General features: G+C 42.8%; 1 protein-coding gene across 1 annotated transcript in view; it reads left to right on the forward strand.

Moving 5' to 3' along the window:
* The window catches only part of GTF2E1 (general transcription factor IIE subunit 1), a 96,879-nt gene that overhangs the window by 13,302 nt on the left and 63,799 nt on the right, over positions 1-19,778 (forward strand). The window contains exon 2 of the mRNA XM_084617683.1: positions 4,301-4,778. Within this exon, the coding sequence (XP_084473809.1) occupies positions 4,331-4,778 (448 nt within the window). The 5' untranslated portion in view covers positions 4,301-4,330. The remainder of the gene's footprint in view (positions 1-4,300; positions 4,779-19,778) is intronic.

A 19,778-nucleotide genomic window follows, 5' to 3' on the forward strand; every position in this document is an offset into this window, starting at 1 on the left:
TAAGTGATAGGTTACATACAATTTCATATACGACTTCCTTCAGAAATCTTGGGTGAATACCATCTGGTCCTGGTGACATATTACTTTTTAATTTATCACTTAAACGTCCTGTATTGACACCTCAATATGGGACAGTTCCTCAGATTTGTCACCTAAAAAGTATGGCTGCGGTGTGGGAATCTCCCGCACATCCTCTACAGTAGCTGTTTTCAAACTGTGGGTCGGGACCCCAAAGCGGGTCACAACTGTATTTTAATGGGGTTGCCAGGGCTGGATTAGATTTACTGGGGCCTGGGGCCAAAGCCCAAGGGTTTCAGTCCTGGGCAATAGGGCTCAGGTTACAGGCTCCCTGCCTGGAGCTGAAGCCCTTTGGCTTTGCGCCCCCCTCCTCCCATCCCAGGGCGGTGTGGCTTGGGTGGGCTCAAGTTTCAGTTCCCCCCTCCTGGGATCATGTAGTAATTTTTGTTATCAGAAGGGGGTTGCGGTGCACTAAAGTTTGAGAACCCCTGCTCTACAGTGTAGATTGATGCAAATAATTCTTTTAGCTTTTCCGTGCTGGTCTTGTTTTCCCTGAGTGCTCGTTTAGCACCTCAGTCATCCAGTGACTCCACTGATTGGTTTGTAGGATTCCTGCTTCTGATGTATTTAAAAAAAAAATCTGCTGTTAGTTTGTGTGTCTTTGCTAGTTGCTCTTCAAATTCTTTTTTGGGCTGCCAAATCATACTTTTACACTTGACTTGCCAGAGTTTATGCAACTTTCTGTTTTCCTCCATAGGATTTGACTTCCAATTCTTAAAGGATGCCTTTTTGCCTCTAACAGCCTCTTTTACTCTGTTTGTTTTTTGTTTTTTTTTGTTTTGTTTTGTTTTGGTGGTCTTGCTGTTTTTTTTATTTGGGGTATACATTTAATCTGAGCCTCTATTATGGTGTTTTTAAAAACGTTTTCATGCAGCTTGCAGGCATTTTACTCTTGTGACTGTTCTTTTCAATTTCCATTTAAGTAGCTTCCTCATTTTTGTATGGTTCCCCTTCTTGAAGTTAAATGCTACTGTGGTGGGTTTCTTTGGTATTTTACCTCCTTCACCCCTCCCCCAGGTTTGTTGCTATTACCAAGCTGTACCTATATTCACCTCTTGAACCAGATCCTGTGCTCCACTTAGAACTAAATCGAGAATTGCCTCTTCCTTTGTGGGTTCCAGGATTAGCTGCTCCAAGAAGCAGTCGTTAATGGTGTCTAAAAATTTTATCTCTGCGTCATGTCCTGAGGTGGCATATACCAGTCAATATGGGGATAGTTGAAATCCCCCATTATTAGTGAGTTTTCTATTTATATAGCCTCTTTAATCTCCCTGAGTATTTCATAGTCACCATAACCATCTCAGTCACGTGGTCAGTAGTATGTTCCTACTGCTATACTCTTGTTGATCAAACATGGAATGTCCATCGATAGAGTTTCTGTGGTACAGTTTGATTCATTTAAGATTTTTACGATATTTGTGTCATAAACATACAGCTAAGGGTAGTATAAAATCCCTCCTTTACCTGTAAGGGGTTAAGAAGCTCAAATAACCTGGTTGGCACCTGACCAAAAGGACAAATCAGGGAAGAAGATCCTTTCAGATCTGTGGGGGGAGGTTTTGTTTTGCGCTCTCTTTGTTGCGCTCTCTTGGACAGAGAGGGACCAGGGTAGGAAAAGCCATCTCCTAAAACCCTACTTGAAATAAGCATCCAAGATTACAAAAATTGTAAGTAATAGCAAGGAAATGTGTTAGCTTATTTTTTGTTTTAGTTTGCGAGTTTTCCTTGTGCTAAGAAGGAGGTTTATTCCTGTTTTTTGTAACTTCAAAGTTTTGCCTAGAGGGGAATCCTGATTGGTTTTTAGTGTCCTAAAAACCCAAGTGTCTGGTCTGTGCTCACCTTGTTTACCTAGTTGGTTGGTATATTATTCTCAAGCCTCCCCAGGAAAGGGGGTGAAGGGACTTGGGGGGATATTTTGGGGAAACAGGAACTCCAAGTGGTCCGTTTCCTGAATCTTTGTCTAACTCACTTGGTGGCAGCAGCAGAAACCGTCCAAGGACAAGGAAGGATTTGTGCCTTGGGGAAGTTTTTGAAATAAGCTTAGGGGGTCTTTCATGCGTGTCCCCACATCTGTACCCCAGAGTTCAGAGTGGGGAGGGAACCCTGACAATTTGACTCTATGCTTTCTTTCTCATATAATGCTACACCTCCACCATTACAACCTACTCTCATCCCTATATATTTTGAATTCTGGTATTAGTGTCCCATTGATTACCATTGTTCCACCAAGTTTCTGTGATGCCTATTATAGCAATATCTTCATTTAATACCAGGCACTCGAGTTCACCCATCTTACTATTTAGATTTCTGGCATATGTATACAAGCACTTATAGAATTTGTCAATCTTTAGTTGTCTGCCTTCATGTGATGTAATTGAATGGGACTCCTTTTCATTTGAATGTTTCTCTTCAGTTCCCATTTGTACTTTATCAACTTCTATCCTCTCTTCGTTAGTAGGATACAGAGGATCCCCGTTAAGATCCCCTAAGGGATGTCTCTGTCCAAACTGTGTGCTCCTCTGTACCTGTTAGCTTTCCCCCGCCCTTAATTTAAACACTCTTCTGTGACCCTCTTTAATTTTATATGCCAGCAATTTGGTTCCATTTTGGTTTAGGTGGAACCTATCTTTCCTGGATAGGCTCCTCCTTTCACAAAAGGTTCTCCAGTTCCTAATAAATCTAAAACCCTCCTCCATACACCATTGTTTCATCCACGCATTGAAGCCCTGCCATTCTGCCTGTCTAATTGGCCTTGATGGTAGAACTGAAAGCATTTCAGAGAATGCTACCATGGAGCTCCTGGACTTGAATCTCTTATCTAGCAGCCTAAATTTGGCCTCCAGGACCTGTCTCCTACTTTTCCCTTTGTCATTGATGCCTACATGAACCACATCACTGGCTCCTCCCCAGCAGTGCACATAAGTCTGTCTAGATGTCTTGAGAGACCTGCAACCTTCGTACCTGGCAAGCAATTCACCATGCGGTTCTCTTGGTCATCACAAACCCAACTATCTATATTTCTAATGATCAAATCCCCCATTACTATTATTGGTCTCTGCCGAACAACTGAGGTCCCCTCCCCCAGTGTGTGAGAATACCATGACATCATCTGGAAGAAGGGTCCCAACTATGACATCATTTCCCTCCGCTCCACTTTAATGTTCTCCTTCCCTGAGACTTTCATCCTCCTCAACAGCACAGAGGCAGTAGAACCACTCTACTGTGTCCCGGAAAGTATTGTCTTTGTACCTCTCTTAGCTCCTCCAGTTCAGCTACTCTGGCCTCAAGAGCCTGTGATACAAACTGCTTGTATTGACTACATACATATGCCTCCTGCCCATAACGCAGGTAATCGTACATGCTGTATTCAGTGCAATAAAATGGGCAGGCTCCGCTTAGCTGCTAGGCTTCTGCCTGCATTAGTTTTACTCCTGCAACTATTTTTTGGGCGTGGGGGGGGGAAGGGGAGAGTGTTTATTGGCCTACATTTAGAGAATGGAGATGTATCTGGCTCTCACGCTCCCTCTCTAAACTCCCCTGCTAGTCCTCTGGTTGCTTAGAAGCTGGCTTTTTAACCCCCAATTCTCCCTGAGTAGACCCATCCACTGGTTTACAGATCCTAAAGGGTTTAGGGATCAAAGCTCTCAGCTTTGCCTGGCAGGCCTTAGGCTCAGCACATGGTGCCCCAACCAGACCACACTATAAACTGCAGGCAGGCAGGCACACTGCAAGCACACAGACAGACAACAAACTCACCCCAATCATCATGTTATCACTCCTCCTTCACCTGGAGAACTCCCTCATTAAACTCTCTCCAAATGTCAAACTGTGACTTATTTCTGTGTGATGATGTGTCTCGCTGTAGTCTTTTGGTGCTTGCTTCCTAATTGTAAGTCTCAGCTGATCGTGTAGCTCTATAAAAGCTCAAAGGGAAGAGATATTTAATGTTACAGCAGAGTAGGTGGAACTGAAATCTATTAGGTGGTACGGTAGAAAAAAATCACCAAAATTTTCCCATTTTGCAGTGGAAATTGTGCACTGTCTAATCGTACTGTGCTGTTAGTTGCATTATTAATACCTGAAGAGAGTGTTGAGGGATGGGGAAGGGGAGATGAAAAACTATTATTTTTAGTGGTCCTTCCTTTTTTAGGTTTTGGTAACCTGGATCAAAACTGTTTAAATGAGGGGAAATAATTTATAGTCCATCTTCTTTTCCTTGCAGTATACATGAAGCTTCAGTGTCGTACCTGATATGACAGACCCGGACGTCCTCACTGAAGTCCCAGCGGCTCTGAAGCGCCTTGCCAAGTATGTGGTGCGTGGTTTTTATGGCATTGAACATGCTTTGGCGCTGGACATCCTCATCCGGAATCCTTGCGTAAAGGAGGAGGACATGTTGGAGCTGCTAAAGTTTGATCGGAAGCAACTGCGGGCAGTTCTCAACACTCTGAAGGGGGACAAGTTCATCAAATGCAGGATGAGAGTGGAGACAGCTCCGGATGGCAAAACCACCCGGCACAACTACTACTTCATCAATTATCGTCTGCTGGTCAATGTGGTGAAGTACAAGCTGGACCACATGAGGAGGAGGATTGAGACAGACGAGAGAGACTCCACCAATCGTGCCTCCTTCAAATGTCCTATTTGTTTCAGCACCTTCACAGACTTGGAGGCCAATCAGCTGTTTGATCCCATGACAGGTATGGTGCAAGCATCAAATGCTTTTGTTTTTTCTTTCATCATTTAGGGTCCAGAATTTCAGGAAATGCAGTGCTTTTCAGTAGTGAAACATACTTCGGTGATTGTGATCTTTCTCCTGGGTTTTCCTGGAGCTGGGGGCACTGTGCTTCAAGAGGTGCTAATATTGGAATGAAGTACAAAAGTCAAACCCAAAGTCCTTATAGTTTGTAATCAAAGATTCCATGTTGCTTCTTGAAATTTCAACATGGGTAATTACATGGTCTTTTTAGTTTTTCCCTTTCAGTTTGAATAGAACATGGTATTCTTTCCTTCCTGACCTCAACTGTTCTGTAGTGTTGCTGGGAGATATTAAACAATTGCCACCTTTTGCCCCAGTGGTTGGCTGTGTTTTGGTGATGGATGCAGTATTACTTATATAGTTGTACAATCAAGGAGCAGTGTTTATAAAGTAAATACTTGTAAGGATGTTTGGGTAAAAGGCAGTATAGAAATGAAAGCTCAGTATCACAATCAAATTCAAAGGAGAAGAAAGCAGTGTGTCCTTGTTGGTAGTAAGTAGCCTTTCATCGCATGCTGCTCTTGCCCATACATAAGAATGGCTATACTGGGTCAGACCAAAGGTCCATTTAGCCTGGTATCCTGTCTTCCGACAGTGGCCAATGCCAGGTGCTCCAGAGGGAATGAACAGAACAGGTTATCATCAAGTGATCCATCTGCTGTTGCCCATTCCCAGCTTCTAGCGAACAGGCTAGGGCAGAGGTGGGCAAACTATGGCCTGCAGGACCGTCCTGCCCGGCCCCATAGCTCCCGACCAGGGAGGCTAGCCCCCGGCCCCTCCCCTGCCGTCCCCTCTCCCCTGGAGTTACGCCGCCACGCGGGCAGTGTGGCTTCCGGCCGCCCACCTCCCAGGCTTTCCAATAAGCCTGTCCTGCTCATATGAATGGTGTGGTAAGGGGGAGGGGGGGTTGGATAAGGGGCAGGAGGTCCTGGGCGACAGTCGGGGGACAAGGAGCAGTTGGATGGGGTAGAGGTTGGGGCGGGGGTGCTCAGGGAACAGGGGGGGTTGGATAGGAGTTCTGGGGGCAGTTAGGGATGGGGGTCCCGGGAGGGGGCAGTCAAGGGACAAGGAGTGGGGGGTTGGATGGGTCAGGGGTTCCGGGGGGCCTGTCGGGGCGGGGATGTGGATAGGGGTCAGGGCAGTCAGGGGACAGGGAGCGGGGGGGGGTCCCTGGAGGAGGCGGTCAGGGACAAGGAGCAGGGGGGGTTGGATGGGTCAGCAGTTCTGAGGGGGGCAGTCAGGGGGCAGGAAGTGGGAGGGGGTGGATGGGAGGCGGGGGCCAGGCAGTCTATGGAGGCACAGCCTTCCCTACCCAGCCCTCCATAAAATCATAGAATATCAGGGTTGGAAGGGACCTCAGGAAGTCATCTAGTCCAACCCCCTGCTCAAAGCAGGACCGATCCCTGACTAAATCATCCCAGCCAGGGCTTTGTCAAGCCTGACCTTAAAAACTTCTAGGGAAGGAGATTCCACCACCTCCCTAGCTAACGCATTCCAGTGTTTCACCACCCTCGTAGTGAAAAAGTTTTTCCTAATATCCAACCTAAATCTCCCCCACTGCAACTTGAGACCATTACTCCTCGTTCTGTCATCTGCTACCACTGAGAACAGTCTAGAGCCATCCTCTTTTGGAACCCCCTTTCAGGTAGTTGAAAGCAGCTATCAAATCCCCCCCTCATTCTTCTCTTCTAAAGACTAAACATCCCCAGTTCCCTCAGCCTCTCCTCATAAGTCATGTGTTCTAGGCCCCTAATCATTTTTGTTGCCCTCCGCTGGACTCTTTCCAATTTTTCCACATCCTTCTTGTAGTGTGGGGCCCAAAACTGGGGACAGTACTCCAGATGAGGCCTCACCAATGTCGAATAGAGGGGAACGACCACGTCCCTCGATCTGCTGGCAATGCCCCTACGTATACATCCCAAAATGCCATTGGCCTTCTTGGCAACAAGGGCACACTGTTGACTCATATCCAACTTCTAATCCACTGTAACCCCTAGGTCCTTTTCTGCAGAACTGCTGCCGAGCCATTCGGTCCCTAGTCTGTAGCTGTGCATTGGATTCTTCCGTCCTAAGTGCAGGACTCTGCACTTGTCCTTGTTGAACCTCATCAGATTTCTTTTGGCCCAATCCTCCAATTTGTCCAGGTCCCTCTGTATCCTATCCCTACCCTCCAGCGTATCTAACACTCCTCCATACCTTTTTGCAACCCCGATGTGGCCCTTGGGCCAAAAAGTTTGCCCACCTCTGGGCTAGGGACATCATCCCTGCCCATCCTGGCTAATAGCCATTGATGGACCTATCCTCTATGAATTTATCTAGTTCATTTTTGAACCCTGTTACAGTCTTGGCCTTCACAACATCCTCTGGCAAGGAGTTCCACAGACTGACTGGGTGTTGTGTGGAAAAAATATTTCCTTTTGTTTGTTTTAAACCTGCTGCCTATTAATTTCATTCAGTGACCCATAGTTCTTGTGTTTGAGAAGGAGTAAATAACACTTCCGTATTTACTTCACACCAGTCATGATGTGTTATAGACCTCTGTCATATCCCCTCTTAATTGTCTGCTTTTCAAGCTTAAAAGTACCAGTCTTATTAGTCTCCTCATACCCCTAATTCCATACCCTTAATCATTTTTGTTGCCCTTTTCTGGACCTTTTCCAAGTCCAATATATATATTTTTGAGATGGGGTGATCACATCTGTACACAATATTCAAGATGTGGGCTTACCATGGATTTATGTAGAGCCAATATGATATTTTCTGTCTTATTATCTGTTCCTTTCTTGATGATTCCCAACATTCTGTTTTCTTTTTTGACTGCCTCTGCACATTGAGTGGATGTTTTCAGAAAACTATCCACAATGACTCCAAGATCTCTGAGTGGTAATAGCTAATTTAGACCCCCTCATTTTATGTGTATAGTTGGATTATGTTTTCCAATGTACATTACTTTTGCATTTATCAGTATTGTGGTTGGTTGTGTGTGGTTTACTGTTAGGGTCTATTGGGGTAACAATGGAACCAGTCAGGAAAGTAAAAAAATAAATATATTACTGTTTAAAGTCAGTCATTAAATAAATCTGCCAGATTTGTCCATGATTGAGGGTAAACAAGATTTTTCTTTGTGTGATTGCCCACATGGTATTCCACTGTTGATGCACAACTTTTAAACAGGCTGGGTTTTTTGCCAGGGGCTGTATCTTGGGAACTCTTTGGTTTAAATGTCCCCAAATTTGGCTCGTTAACAGAATCCCATGTGTAAATGATACACATCAAATTTCAGGGCAATCTGATTAAAGAGTTGAGCTTTAAACAGAAAGCTGATCTTAACCTTAACTATTATGAGGTTGTCACCCTGCTGAAGTATAGCTGGAGGTAGAGATGAAAATGGCAGATAGCTAAAGTAAAGCACTATCTCTTACAGAGGCTTCTGGGGGAAAATGTTAATCTTTTGTTCTGTGACCTTTTAAAACCATGCAATCTGCAGAAATGTACTTTCTACAGGCAAAGTGTTGCAAGATTGTCAGAATCTAAATAACTCAGTACCATCTCCTCAAATGGATTTTTTAGTACTTAAGAGAAAACACAAGGCATTAAATATCCGCAAGTACATTCTGTTGTTCATGTGGGTTAGCCACATGCTATATGTAAGAGTACAAGCTTCAGTGTTTTCTTAACCGGTAGAGGGAGATGCTCTGTTCTGTCTGGAGACAGTGGTTGGAGAAGATGAACTTGTTAACCATTACCAACATAGAAAAGCATTTGATAGCTTTATTTTCTGTAGCTCAGGTTAATCGAGTCTGGATGGGTGATGCACACCTTTGATGTTTCTTCCCCTTTTCATAGCCCAATCATATTTGTGAATCTGACATAGTGTAACATTCAGTTGTCAGATTCAAGGTTAATCTGAAAGAAAAATTACGTGACTAGAAACTGCAAGGGAGAGTGGGTTGTGGTGAGGGAGAGACAGAAGCTAGAGATCCCACATTGAATTTAACAGACTTGTGAATTTAACAGACTTGTGTTGGGCTCTGTTTATTTATAGTACTCAATTGAAGCACTGCATTTTATTGAAAAACTAAGCTATATCAGAGTATTTAGCAGGATAATATTTGAATTTGGTTTTGAAGCTAGAAAGAAAACAAATCTAAGGTTCCCTGTGGTTGAAGAGAGAGAGCTTTTTCTCTCCTCCTTCCCCCTTCTCTACCCCCCCCCATCATAGTCACATCATCCTTTTATTGTACCACATTGCTTTCTATTTTTATTATTGTGAGAAAAATCTTAAGGTAAACATATTGCATTATTGGGTTGGCTTTATGTTCTCGTACAGAATGGGACATCCACCCATAGACTAGGCAATGGCTTATTTTAAAAATTAGATTGAACAAGACACTAAAGAAGGTACTCTAAAGGGTAGCCATTGGAAAGGGGATGGAGTAGATGCCCGGATAGGTTTCTTCCATCACTATATTCTCCTGCTATATGGAATCAGAAGTAGTTGACCCTTTCCTCCCTGACTTTTTGCTCTTGCATTCATAATAATAATCTTGGTGGTATTTTAGTGTTGTCAGTTTCCTGCATGGTATCAGTGACATATTGTTAATATAGTTAAATGAAATTTAAGCTGTGTAAGGAGGGGGAGATATAAATGTTAAAATGAAAATCATTGGAGTCTTTTTTTAAAAAAAGAATAAATTTCAGTCCTGCACTGCATATTCTTGTGCTTAACAGCAACATTCGACTGTATAACGCACTTAGTTTGCTTTTCTCTAGCACCTTTCAAACTCCAGCTTTCTCAAAGCACCTTGAGCTAAGGTAAGGCAGTAACTGTGAAACTGAGCTCTCGTGTGGCCTGGAATGTCTTATTGAGGAAAGGGATTTTGACCAAACTCCTGTTGTGCCTTGAGCATCTCATCTCTTAAAATCCCATAATTTCTCTGAGTGCCCAGCTTCTCACTTCATCCCCTCCAGAGTATTCTAAACACATCTGCCAAAAGCCTCTGTCTTCTCTCACTATTCAGTCTCCCCACTTTCTCACTCAGAACCTGCACTAAAGCCCACCCACCCATTTCCCTTTCTTGTGTTGCCCATTCTCATCTCTTCTCATTTTTATGGTCTCCCTTGTCCACGTCTCACTCCATGTCTCTTCATTCTGCTCTCTCTCGTCCTACCTTTAAAAAAAAAAAAATTACTAAGACCCATGTGTTCCATGAAGCTGTGTATCTAGCCTTTTCTTTATTCAGTATAGTATTGAATCATAACCTTAGCCCGCAAGATCTTTGGAGCAGGTATTGTGGCTGTATTTTCTCTACTGTACAGGGCCATGTACATATTATATATCAATGATTTTAAAAAAAACAGCCAACTCTACAACCTCCAGCAGGGCTCAAAAATTCATTTGTTTGCTCATCACTGGCATGTCAGACATTTTTCCTGGAAAAGACTCTAAGTCTTCCCCTTCTGAAGAACTTCAGTTTCTATTTTTAAATTTTTCACCACCATGGTTGCAAAGATCGCTTTCCATTTGTGACCTTACTGTAAACTAATGCAGTGTTACCACAGCTTAAGGGTCTTTGTCACTGATCAGAGCTATGTCAGGTAGCAGGTAGAGACTCTGCTCACTTTCACTGCTCAGAAATGAAATTGGTAATCATGTCAGTTTCACTCTGCTTCATATTGGCAAATCTCTGAGCTACACCTAAAGACAAATGGGGAAATTCATATTGTAGATAAGGCACACACATTTAACACTAATGGTAATGCTTAGAATGACTCAAGGGATGTGGTAGATTGTCCATTACTTGAAATCCTTAAATCAAGATTATATGTCTGTCTGAAAGATATACTTCAGTTTAACCACAAGGTATTGGACATTCAGGAATTAGTGGGTGCAAGTTTATAGTTAGCACTATGCAGAATGTCAAATGGCCTTCTTGGCCTTACAGTTATAATTCACTGGAGCTGTTGCTCATAGAGTCCTGGTGGCCATCCTCTCATATTTTGAAGTGATGTCTGTGACATTACCCAGGGTACAATCTGGACTGATGAACAGCTGCGTCCACTCAGTTCTCCAACCTCGGGTGACTTTTACACTGCTTCTCTGTGAGAGCAACCACTCTTGGTCTGCTCACACAAAGTCTCCCACATGTAATTTAGTCCCAGTTATTGTATATGAGTGCTATAACTAGCCACTCCTGAATTACACTGCAGAGCAACACCAGCAAGCTCCCAGTCCCAGACTTTCCCCAGAAATGTATGTCTTATAGTGCCCAGTTCCCTCTTGAACAGTAAACCCTGTTATCTCAAATACTTTCGCAAACACTTCAGTACAAACGCATTGTTTTAGCTAAAACAAATATATTATCTACAAAAGATAAATTTTAAATGAATATAAGTAATGAGGCATAAAAGTCAGAATTAGTTACAAGAAAATAAAGGTAAAGCACAACTAATGCCTACCTTAACACTCTACATGAATTCAAAGCAAAGTCTCTCTCACCACATGTTTCTGCAGTCTTACTGGCTGACTTTCTTTCAGTCAGGATCCCTCCCCTGGTCCAAAGCTGTTTCCTTTCTTCTTTAGTTGTTGTGGATGCTGTGGGTAGAGAGAAAGGGAGGAATAATTTGGGGCATCTGCTCTCCCTTCTTACAGTTCTTTCTGTTCTTCGAGAATCATCTCCAGCTAAGGTTCAGGAGACAAAGTCTGTGTGGACATGAACCCCAAGTTGTTCCTGGGTCAAGATGTAGTTTGGTTTTTTTTTGCCCATGCCCTCTTTCCTGCCAAAGAATGGCCACTTAATCAGGTGCTGGTTCATTTGGTTTTGTTGACACCTGGCTCAGGTGTTGGCTAGCGTTTTGTCTCTGGGGAACTGGTTTGTGACTGCTCCCCAGACTTGAAGCATGTCTTTCAGTAATAGCATGCAATAGAATCTTATAACTTTGTAATAGAGTTGCCATACACATTTTACCAGGACAATAATGGTCAGCAAATGATGAGTTTTCAAATGATACCTTAGATAAGGACAGCCATACTGGGTCAGAACAAAGGTCCATCTAGCCCAGGATCCTATCTTCTGACAGTCAGGTGCTTCAGAGGGAATGAACAGAACAGGTAATCATTGAGTGATCCATCCCCTGTGTCCACTCACAAGGCATACTTTATACGAAATATAACATAGTCCTGTAAAAGGATGAACATAGGGGTACAGACTGTCACAACATCTGGCTGGTATGTCTAATCTTTACAGCTATAAAGCATCTGCTAAAGTTTTCATGCCATGACCTACAGTGTTCATGCCATGTCTGTGTGAGTGAGTTTTGTCAACACAAGCACAGAAAATATTTGCCACGTACACCCCTCTCTTGGCTTTACAAATCCAAACACACACAAATGGAAAGATGTCCCTCAACCCTTTTGTGAATATTGCTAAGCCATTGCCACTTCAGTGGAAAAGGTTGTTCCTGCAGCTTTCTTGCCTTTTATTATTCTGCTGACTCTGTTCTTTTGAAGGTGCATGCTTGGTAATACCGTCTCCCAAGTGTGTCATCCTTTTCGACATGGAAATCTGTTTAGATGTCAGATCAAGAACACACATGGAATCCTGTTACTTGTGTTGCAGTAGATTGTATTGTTGGATTCGTATTTAAACTTATAGCATGCAAGCCTAGTCAGTGTCCGCGCTGATGCTAAAAACTTACTGTGCTGTGAAGGGGCTTAGATTTGGGGGACAGGACTAAAGCACTAGATTTTAGCCAGTAGTGGGGTCTTTTGTTACAGTGATAAATATTTGAGCCAGCATTGGCAGTAGGAGGAAATATGGGAGGCTCCTGAAATACAACATCTGAAAGGATGGCAGAGTCAGGATTATAGCATCTTGAAATTTAAAGTAGACCTATAAGGGAGTAAAGCATTGAGATTACCCTATATAACATGGTAGGGTAGGTGAGATTACCCTATATAACATGATAAAGGCCTTATCCTTATAAAGTAGATGACTGATTAGCGATGTATGAGTTATATAAAAGTAAGTTTTGTAGGCCTGCAAAATTATGTGGTTGTTATAACCTTTTAGAGATGGGGAAAGTGCAAACAAAGGGGAAACAATACTAACATCTGGTCATTCTGTTACTAAGTTTTTGTAGTGTCTAAAGTAAACAAGTCAAGTCCCTGTCAAATAATAGGATGGATAATTTTCTTTATGATAAAAAGGGGAACAACGTGTTACGTAAGTTATTGTGTAATTTGTAACGTCATGTATGGCAATAACTATGTCCCAATAGTAAAAGAAAGATTTGGAGTAGTGAATGAGGAGTGTTGATAAAAGATTGTGCAATATTGTGTATAAAAGATCATGTCAGAAACGAGAATCTCTGCCTTTCTCCTTGTAAATATAGCCAGTTCACTGGCTTGCTACATTCCACCTGGTCCCTGGGGTGTAACACTCTGTACCTGTGTAAATACAACCTGGTCCTTGGATTTGAGAACTCACTGTAAGGAGTGGTTTTTCTGCTTTCTGTGGGTTTGAGGTAACCTGTGGGCCTGGTGGAATTGGTCCTGAAATATCCTTAAAAGACCTATTGGATTCCATGTTCTCTGTCTTCGTTGTCCATTACTGAATGTCTCTGGCAAGAAAGGCATACAGATGACTATACTGGTGATAAGGTTCAGTGTGCGTGCATGTCTCCAGCTCTGAGATGAAATTTGAATTGTTCAGGCATGTAGGTGTATACGTGTGAATTTGGGGATCTTGCTGCTAGATCTTTTTGCTGTTGATCACCAAATTCTGCTGGGCAGACTCCAAGAGATTGCAGGGTGAATGGAAATGGCTCTGGTTCTTCTCATACCAAACCAAGAGAGGGTTGTAACAGGCAACAGATACTGTATCTTCAAAACCCTCTATGTGGCATTCCACAAGGCTTAATTTTCTCCCCTATTTTTTCAATGCAGGGTATGGGAGGATAATGTTGAGGCAACAGATGACACCTACCTCTAAATCACCTTTATACCCAATATAACCAGCACCATCTTCTCAGCTAGGCATTGAGAAAGTTGGATCAGCACCTGTATGAAAGGCAAGTGTCTGAAACTGAACGCAGACAAGTGGAGCAAGGGAAGCATTTGTATTTTCCTCTTCTATAACAGTACCCTCTGTTGAGGGCTCGTGCTGTCAGATTATGTCCGTTCAGTGTTGGTGGCCTTTTAGACAGTGCTGTTAGAGCCCACATAGCTACAACTATGAAAAATACCCTTTTCCGTCTCTGGCTCTCCAGAAGGCACTGCCTCTCCCCTCCAACGCTCTTATACTTCACCTTGACCACTCTGATCCATGCCAGGTCCCACTGTGTCTGCATTACAAAAAATCACCACCACTTATGTGCCAGTTGGGGGAGTTTGTGGGCCTCAAACCGAGGCTAAGAAATTTAATGGATGATGCAGACTAAACTCAACTGAAATCGCTATCGATAGTATCTCCAGGTCAGGAGTGAGGAATACTTAAAGGATGGCACAAAGGCAGCTTGCCGTGCTGCTACCCATGGTATACCTGTTTGTGACTAAGTAGAGGGCTTTGATCTCCATGGCTGTCAGTCTGGAACTTCTTACGGGCAACAGTATCACAGGCCAGGGGAGACGGAGCCTCCCCAAATAGCCAGGCGTGGCCCCGCCCATGCTGTACCTCCAGGCCCCCTCCTGCTTTCTGCTCTTCCTCCCCTGGCCCAGGGATGGAGGTGCCGGGGCTGGGGCCGCGCCACCGGCACGGTGCTCCAGAGCTGGGGACACTGGAGCTGGGGGCACGCCACCTGTCTGGGGCTGGGGGCTGCACCGCCCGTCCAGTGCTCTGGAGCTGGGGGCGCTTGAGTGGCCTGGGGTGCGGAGGGGCCAGCGGCTGTCGTGAGGCAGGAGCTCTGGGCTCTGTCGGGGGAGGGGGACAGGAGAGGCAGGGCCTTGGGCAGAAGGGGTGGGCCCAGCGGCTAGCCTCCCTGAGCTAGCAGTTCTTGCGCTGCCCATGAAATTTAGTATTCATAAATAAGGCATATGTTTTTAATAGTGAGGATAACTATTTACTGAAACAGTTTACTAAGGGTTGTGATGGATTCTCGATCACTGACCATTTTTAAATCAATCAGATATTTTTCTAAAAGATCTGCTTAGGAATTACTTTTGCAAAGTTTGGTGGCCTGTGTTATACAGGAGGTCAGGCTAGATGATCACAGTGGTCCCTTTTGGCCTCAGAATCTATGAATAAAAAGTTCTACTTCAGCCCCTCTATTTAGGTATTTCTAAATTGCCCCTCACCAAGGTATGCAAACCAGCTAATGTTATAAAAAAGATGCCTGTGCTGCCCATCTGTCAAGTTGTTTGCCCACATGCATACTGCGGAATAGTTAGTCACCCTCAATAACAGTTTCAGATAGTTGCATAACAGAAGATCCTTCTAAGAACTTGGCTTTATTTTGGGAGCGGGAGGATTGTTATAACAATCTTGATTTAAATATACTTTATTACTTTATTTCATGTTTTATTTACAAGTTGCTTGTTCTTCACTTTCTCCCATTTTGTCTTAAATTGCTATAATGAACATTTTGTAAGTGTTTCTAATTGGTTTCCTCAATGTTAATAGAGAAACTATAAAATCTGAAAGTCCGTTAAAAAGTTTCACACACACAGAGTTAATCTATGTTGAAAAAAAAATCCAGGTCCTCACTGAAATTCTTTACTGTGAGAACAATACAAACCAACCAAAAATTGTAACCATGTAGCCTGTGCTATATTTGCAATGAACGCCACCTATTGATAAATTCAACTTCAGCAAGTCAAGAAACCAAAATAAGCTCTATAACTTCATCAGAGTTTGCAGTCTGAAGTCAATGAGTATTGTTTTTGTACATCCCACTCTTATGTGCCTATATTTAGACATTTAAGCTCCTGTCTTTGAAAATGTTGGCATGAGTATAAAAAAGTTACTAACTTTTAATATATTCAAAGTCTAAATAATTTTTGATCACCCTGAAGGACTTTTGTTTTGAAATGACAAAGGTTTTATGACACTAAGAGATGTTTTTAACAAATAAAATTTTTGCTCCTGATCCTCCAAATACTTATGCAGAAGCTCAATTTTAAGCACAAATAGTCCCATTGAGGTCAATGGGACTGTTCTTGGGAGTAAAGTTCTGTACCTGGTTAAATGTTTACAGGATCAGGGCTTTAATTTTCAATATTTTTTTAGCCTCTATTAATTTTGCAAAATTCACATACCTTACCAGTTGATTAAAACGTGTAACAAAATTATAACTCCATTTTGAAATGCCACTGAAGTTGCAGATTACATATTTTCAAATTAGTTTTACAAAGTCTCAATCTGATTTAAATAACTTAATTTTTAAAAAACAATTATTGTTCCACCCTGCTTTACAAAGACAGAGACTCTTGGATCCTACAAGTAAAGTGTTGTCCTGTTTGCACAGTTGCTGTCTTCCTTACCCTTGTTCTGTTTGTTCATATAGGGTCAGATTGAAAAACTATCACAGCTCAGATCTGCAAAGCTTATATACATATAAATATGAGCAAAAGACTCCTTATATGAAAAGGAAAAGACTGGGTCAAAAGGTTTCTTTTTTTTTGGCTTGCAATCTTTACTGAGCACAGATGAAAAAACAAAATAAAAACAAAAATACATGCTTGCAATAGAGACAGATTGAATCACTAGTGTTAAGCAAACATCTGATTATTTAAATTCACCTTTTCAAAGGACTCTCAAACTTGTGTGGTATTTTCAATCTATTGTGCTAACCTTGGTCAGCAACATATGAAGACTGTGTAACTCGCTATGCTCTTCTAGGTAATATCAAGCTGTTTTGAGGCCTTTTTGGGGCATTACATGGTAAATTGGTTCTCCTTTCTAATGAACTGCAAACCCCTGTAAACAGGAAAGGAAAATGATTGCACCAAACTCAAACAGATGTAATTTCTAAGAAGAACTAAAGCCCATTTAGTTAACACACACTGCAAATTCTCTGGGGCCTGTTATGTAAAGTGTGCCTTGGTAACACATGTGTCTGGACAGATTTGTGCTTAGATGGCAGGCTTCAGTCAGACTGCCATTTCACGACAGTACTGGGACACAAATAAAATCCAGTGGTACAATGCTCCTAACCCAGTGAATCCTAATAGATATTTTTGTTTAAAAGAGCCCCTAAATAAAAAACTTGGTATGCTTTCTATTTCAAGGAGGGGTCTGCGATACATAGGTCCCTAGGCAAAGGATCTACTGCTCTTTGTGAACTGTCATCCCAGACCTGCCACACTCGCTTCATACAATACATTGCTTACAGGGTATTTGTCTGTAAAGGGTAACAGGTAAGGTCTTTATTGAAAGTTTGTAACTTATCATTGCTCATAATCCTTGTGAGATGTGTGGAGGGATAATACTTAAGGAATAAATGTAACTGTGCAGAAAATTATGCCTTATGGTCTTGAAGTAAAGATTAGTTGTCAGGGAACCGTATGTCTCATATTGTAACCCCTCCCTGGCTAGCCGATTATGGGATGTGTTGTTCATTTGCCTACCCCATCCCAGAATAGTCAGGGGGAAAACCATCAAAGACAACTGCAAATGATTGAAACCACTTGGAGGTAAAAAAGAAACATTATAACAAACAGGAGATTGTCCTGACTATGAAAAGACTGGTTCAGTATAATACCAGAGTGGGGAGAGATATCTTGGATCCCTTCACTAAGGAGACATCTTATTTAGCCTGGGGTGTTTTTCCTGAAAGTTTAGTTCCTGGTTTTGGGAAGCCAGCCCTCTCTGCAATAGGATGACATTCTTGGGTGGGAGGGGAGGACGACTTACTTTATTAGATAGGAAAGGTAACTATTAATAAGTGTAGGTCCTAGTTCGTGTTTTATGATTTTTTTTATATTGTAACCAATTTCCATCACTCTTTTGTTTCTAGTGGAATCTCTAGTCTTTCTTATACTAAAACAAAAGCTGTGTATAAACAAGAGCAGTGACTTAAGGTAAAACTGGTGTACACTGCTCCTTTGGGGACAAAGGATCTGGGATTTATGTGGGTTGCCAGTGTCAGGGGCTGGGGAACATTTTGAGAGGACTTGGGGACTGGGGCGCACCTCTTGTTAAACTGCAAGGTGAAGACAGAGCTGGCATAGCCCAAAGGAGGGTGTTTGAGTGGCTGAAAGGGTGGTGGTGGTAGGGAGCTAACACTCGGTTACCACAAGCAAGACTCCCTCACGCTGGAAACAGAGGGTAACAAAGAGACTCTCAGTCTGGGTACCCCAAGAACCGTCACAGGGTGTCTCCTACTGCTGATAGAAACTACACTGCACCCCTTCCCTCCCTTCCTTCCTCTCAATCCACCCACAGGTTGTTCGAATGTTGACACTGCCAGTCCTATGGAGTTTGATTTGAACTTTCCTTCCATTCCACCACTCTACTCTTTAACTCTTCCCATGCTGTGCTTCTTTGCAGTTGTGTGATAAGGCTTTTTTAAGAGGTGAAACTTGCTGATATCCAGCCTTTGCCCAAGGTCTCTTGTGTTCCTGAATGCAATAAATTATGACCCTTGAAGGCAGCTGTGTTAAGAGGAAAGGAGTACTTGTGGCACCTTAGAGACTAACCAATTTATTTGAGCATAAGCTTTCATGAGCTACACCTCACTTCTACACTTTCCACAGTATGCATCCGATGAAGAGGATTTGTAGCTGATTATAAAATGAACATGTGTTCCATGAGCCACACGCAGTGATTTTAAAAGCAGAACCCCTTGTCTTTTTACAATGGGGAGGAGGTCGGAGTCTCTCCAACTGCCTGCCTCCTGCTTCTCCTTTTTCACCGGAGTAGCTCTGGGATGAGGTAGCAGCACTCTGAGCAGCTGCTCAACAACTCCACAACTGGCTGCCTGCTGCATTGCAGGGGGGGGAGAAGAGTTACTCTGGCTGTTCTGTTGCCTGCTTAATCTTTTGCCTTTTACTAACGATTTCCATGGAGAGGAATATTTATGAGTTTCTCTGTTGTGCTTCAGGAGCCCCAGAGAATATACTTTAAGTATTGATTGTCATCTCTGGACTGTGGTGGCATAGTACGTTCAGCTTTTGGGCTGCAAAGATTGGGGACAACTGGTATAGCTCTGTTTAAAAAATCACTAGTGAGATAGTACAGTAAGCTACACTTTCTCTCTAGGCATAGCAATCGTAATGGAAGTTACAGGCCTTAGCGTCTGCTTACAGCACAAAGTGTACATCCAGTTGCCAGACATGATGGCAGTGTATTGTCTGTGTTGATAGGAGGTGGTTAGACATTATGGTAGTCCTCTAGTAGTTGTAGTCAAGAATGATAAATTACAATGAGATTACTATGGAAATATAACAGGCATCTGCATTAATCCTTCATGAGTTCATAAGTATTCGTTGTAATATTGAGGAATAGGAAGTAATTGGGGCTTTACAGTAAAATGTTTCATGCTGTAACTTTGGTCATTTTTGGTTCAAGCTACTTTTAAAATTAGAAGGAAGAGAGAGACCATGGTCCAGTGGATAGGACACTGGCTTGGGAATCGGGAGGCTTGGGTTCTATCCCTGGCTATGTCACTGAACTTGGGAAAGTCAATTAACTCTGCTAGGGGGGAGGGGATAGCTCAGTGGTTTGAGCATTGGCCTGCTAAACCCAGGGTTGTGAGTTTAATCCTTGAGGAGGACATTTAGGGATCTGGGGCAAAAATTGGGGACTGGTCCTGCTTTGAGCAGGGGGTTGCACTAGATGACCTCCTGAGATCCCTTCCAACCCTGATATTCTATCTATTCTATGATAAGTTAGAACAAGTAGTTCTGCTCAGAAACTATTTTTAACTGATTGCTGTGGCACCCAGAGCAATCACCGTATCTTCCAATGAGATGTAAATCTGAGGCCCTGACCCACTTGTCATT

This window comes from Lepidochelys olivacea, assembly GCF_965140295.1.
Source record: "Lepidochelys olivacea isolate rLepOli2 genome assembly, chromosome: 1".
Lineage (NCBI taxonomy): Eukaryota > Metazoa > Chordata > Testudines > Cheloniidae > Lepidochelys > Lepidochelys olivacea.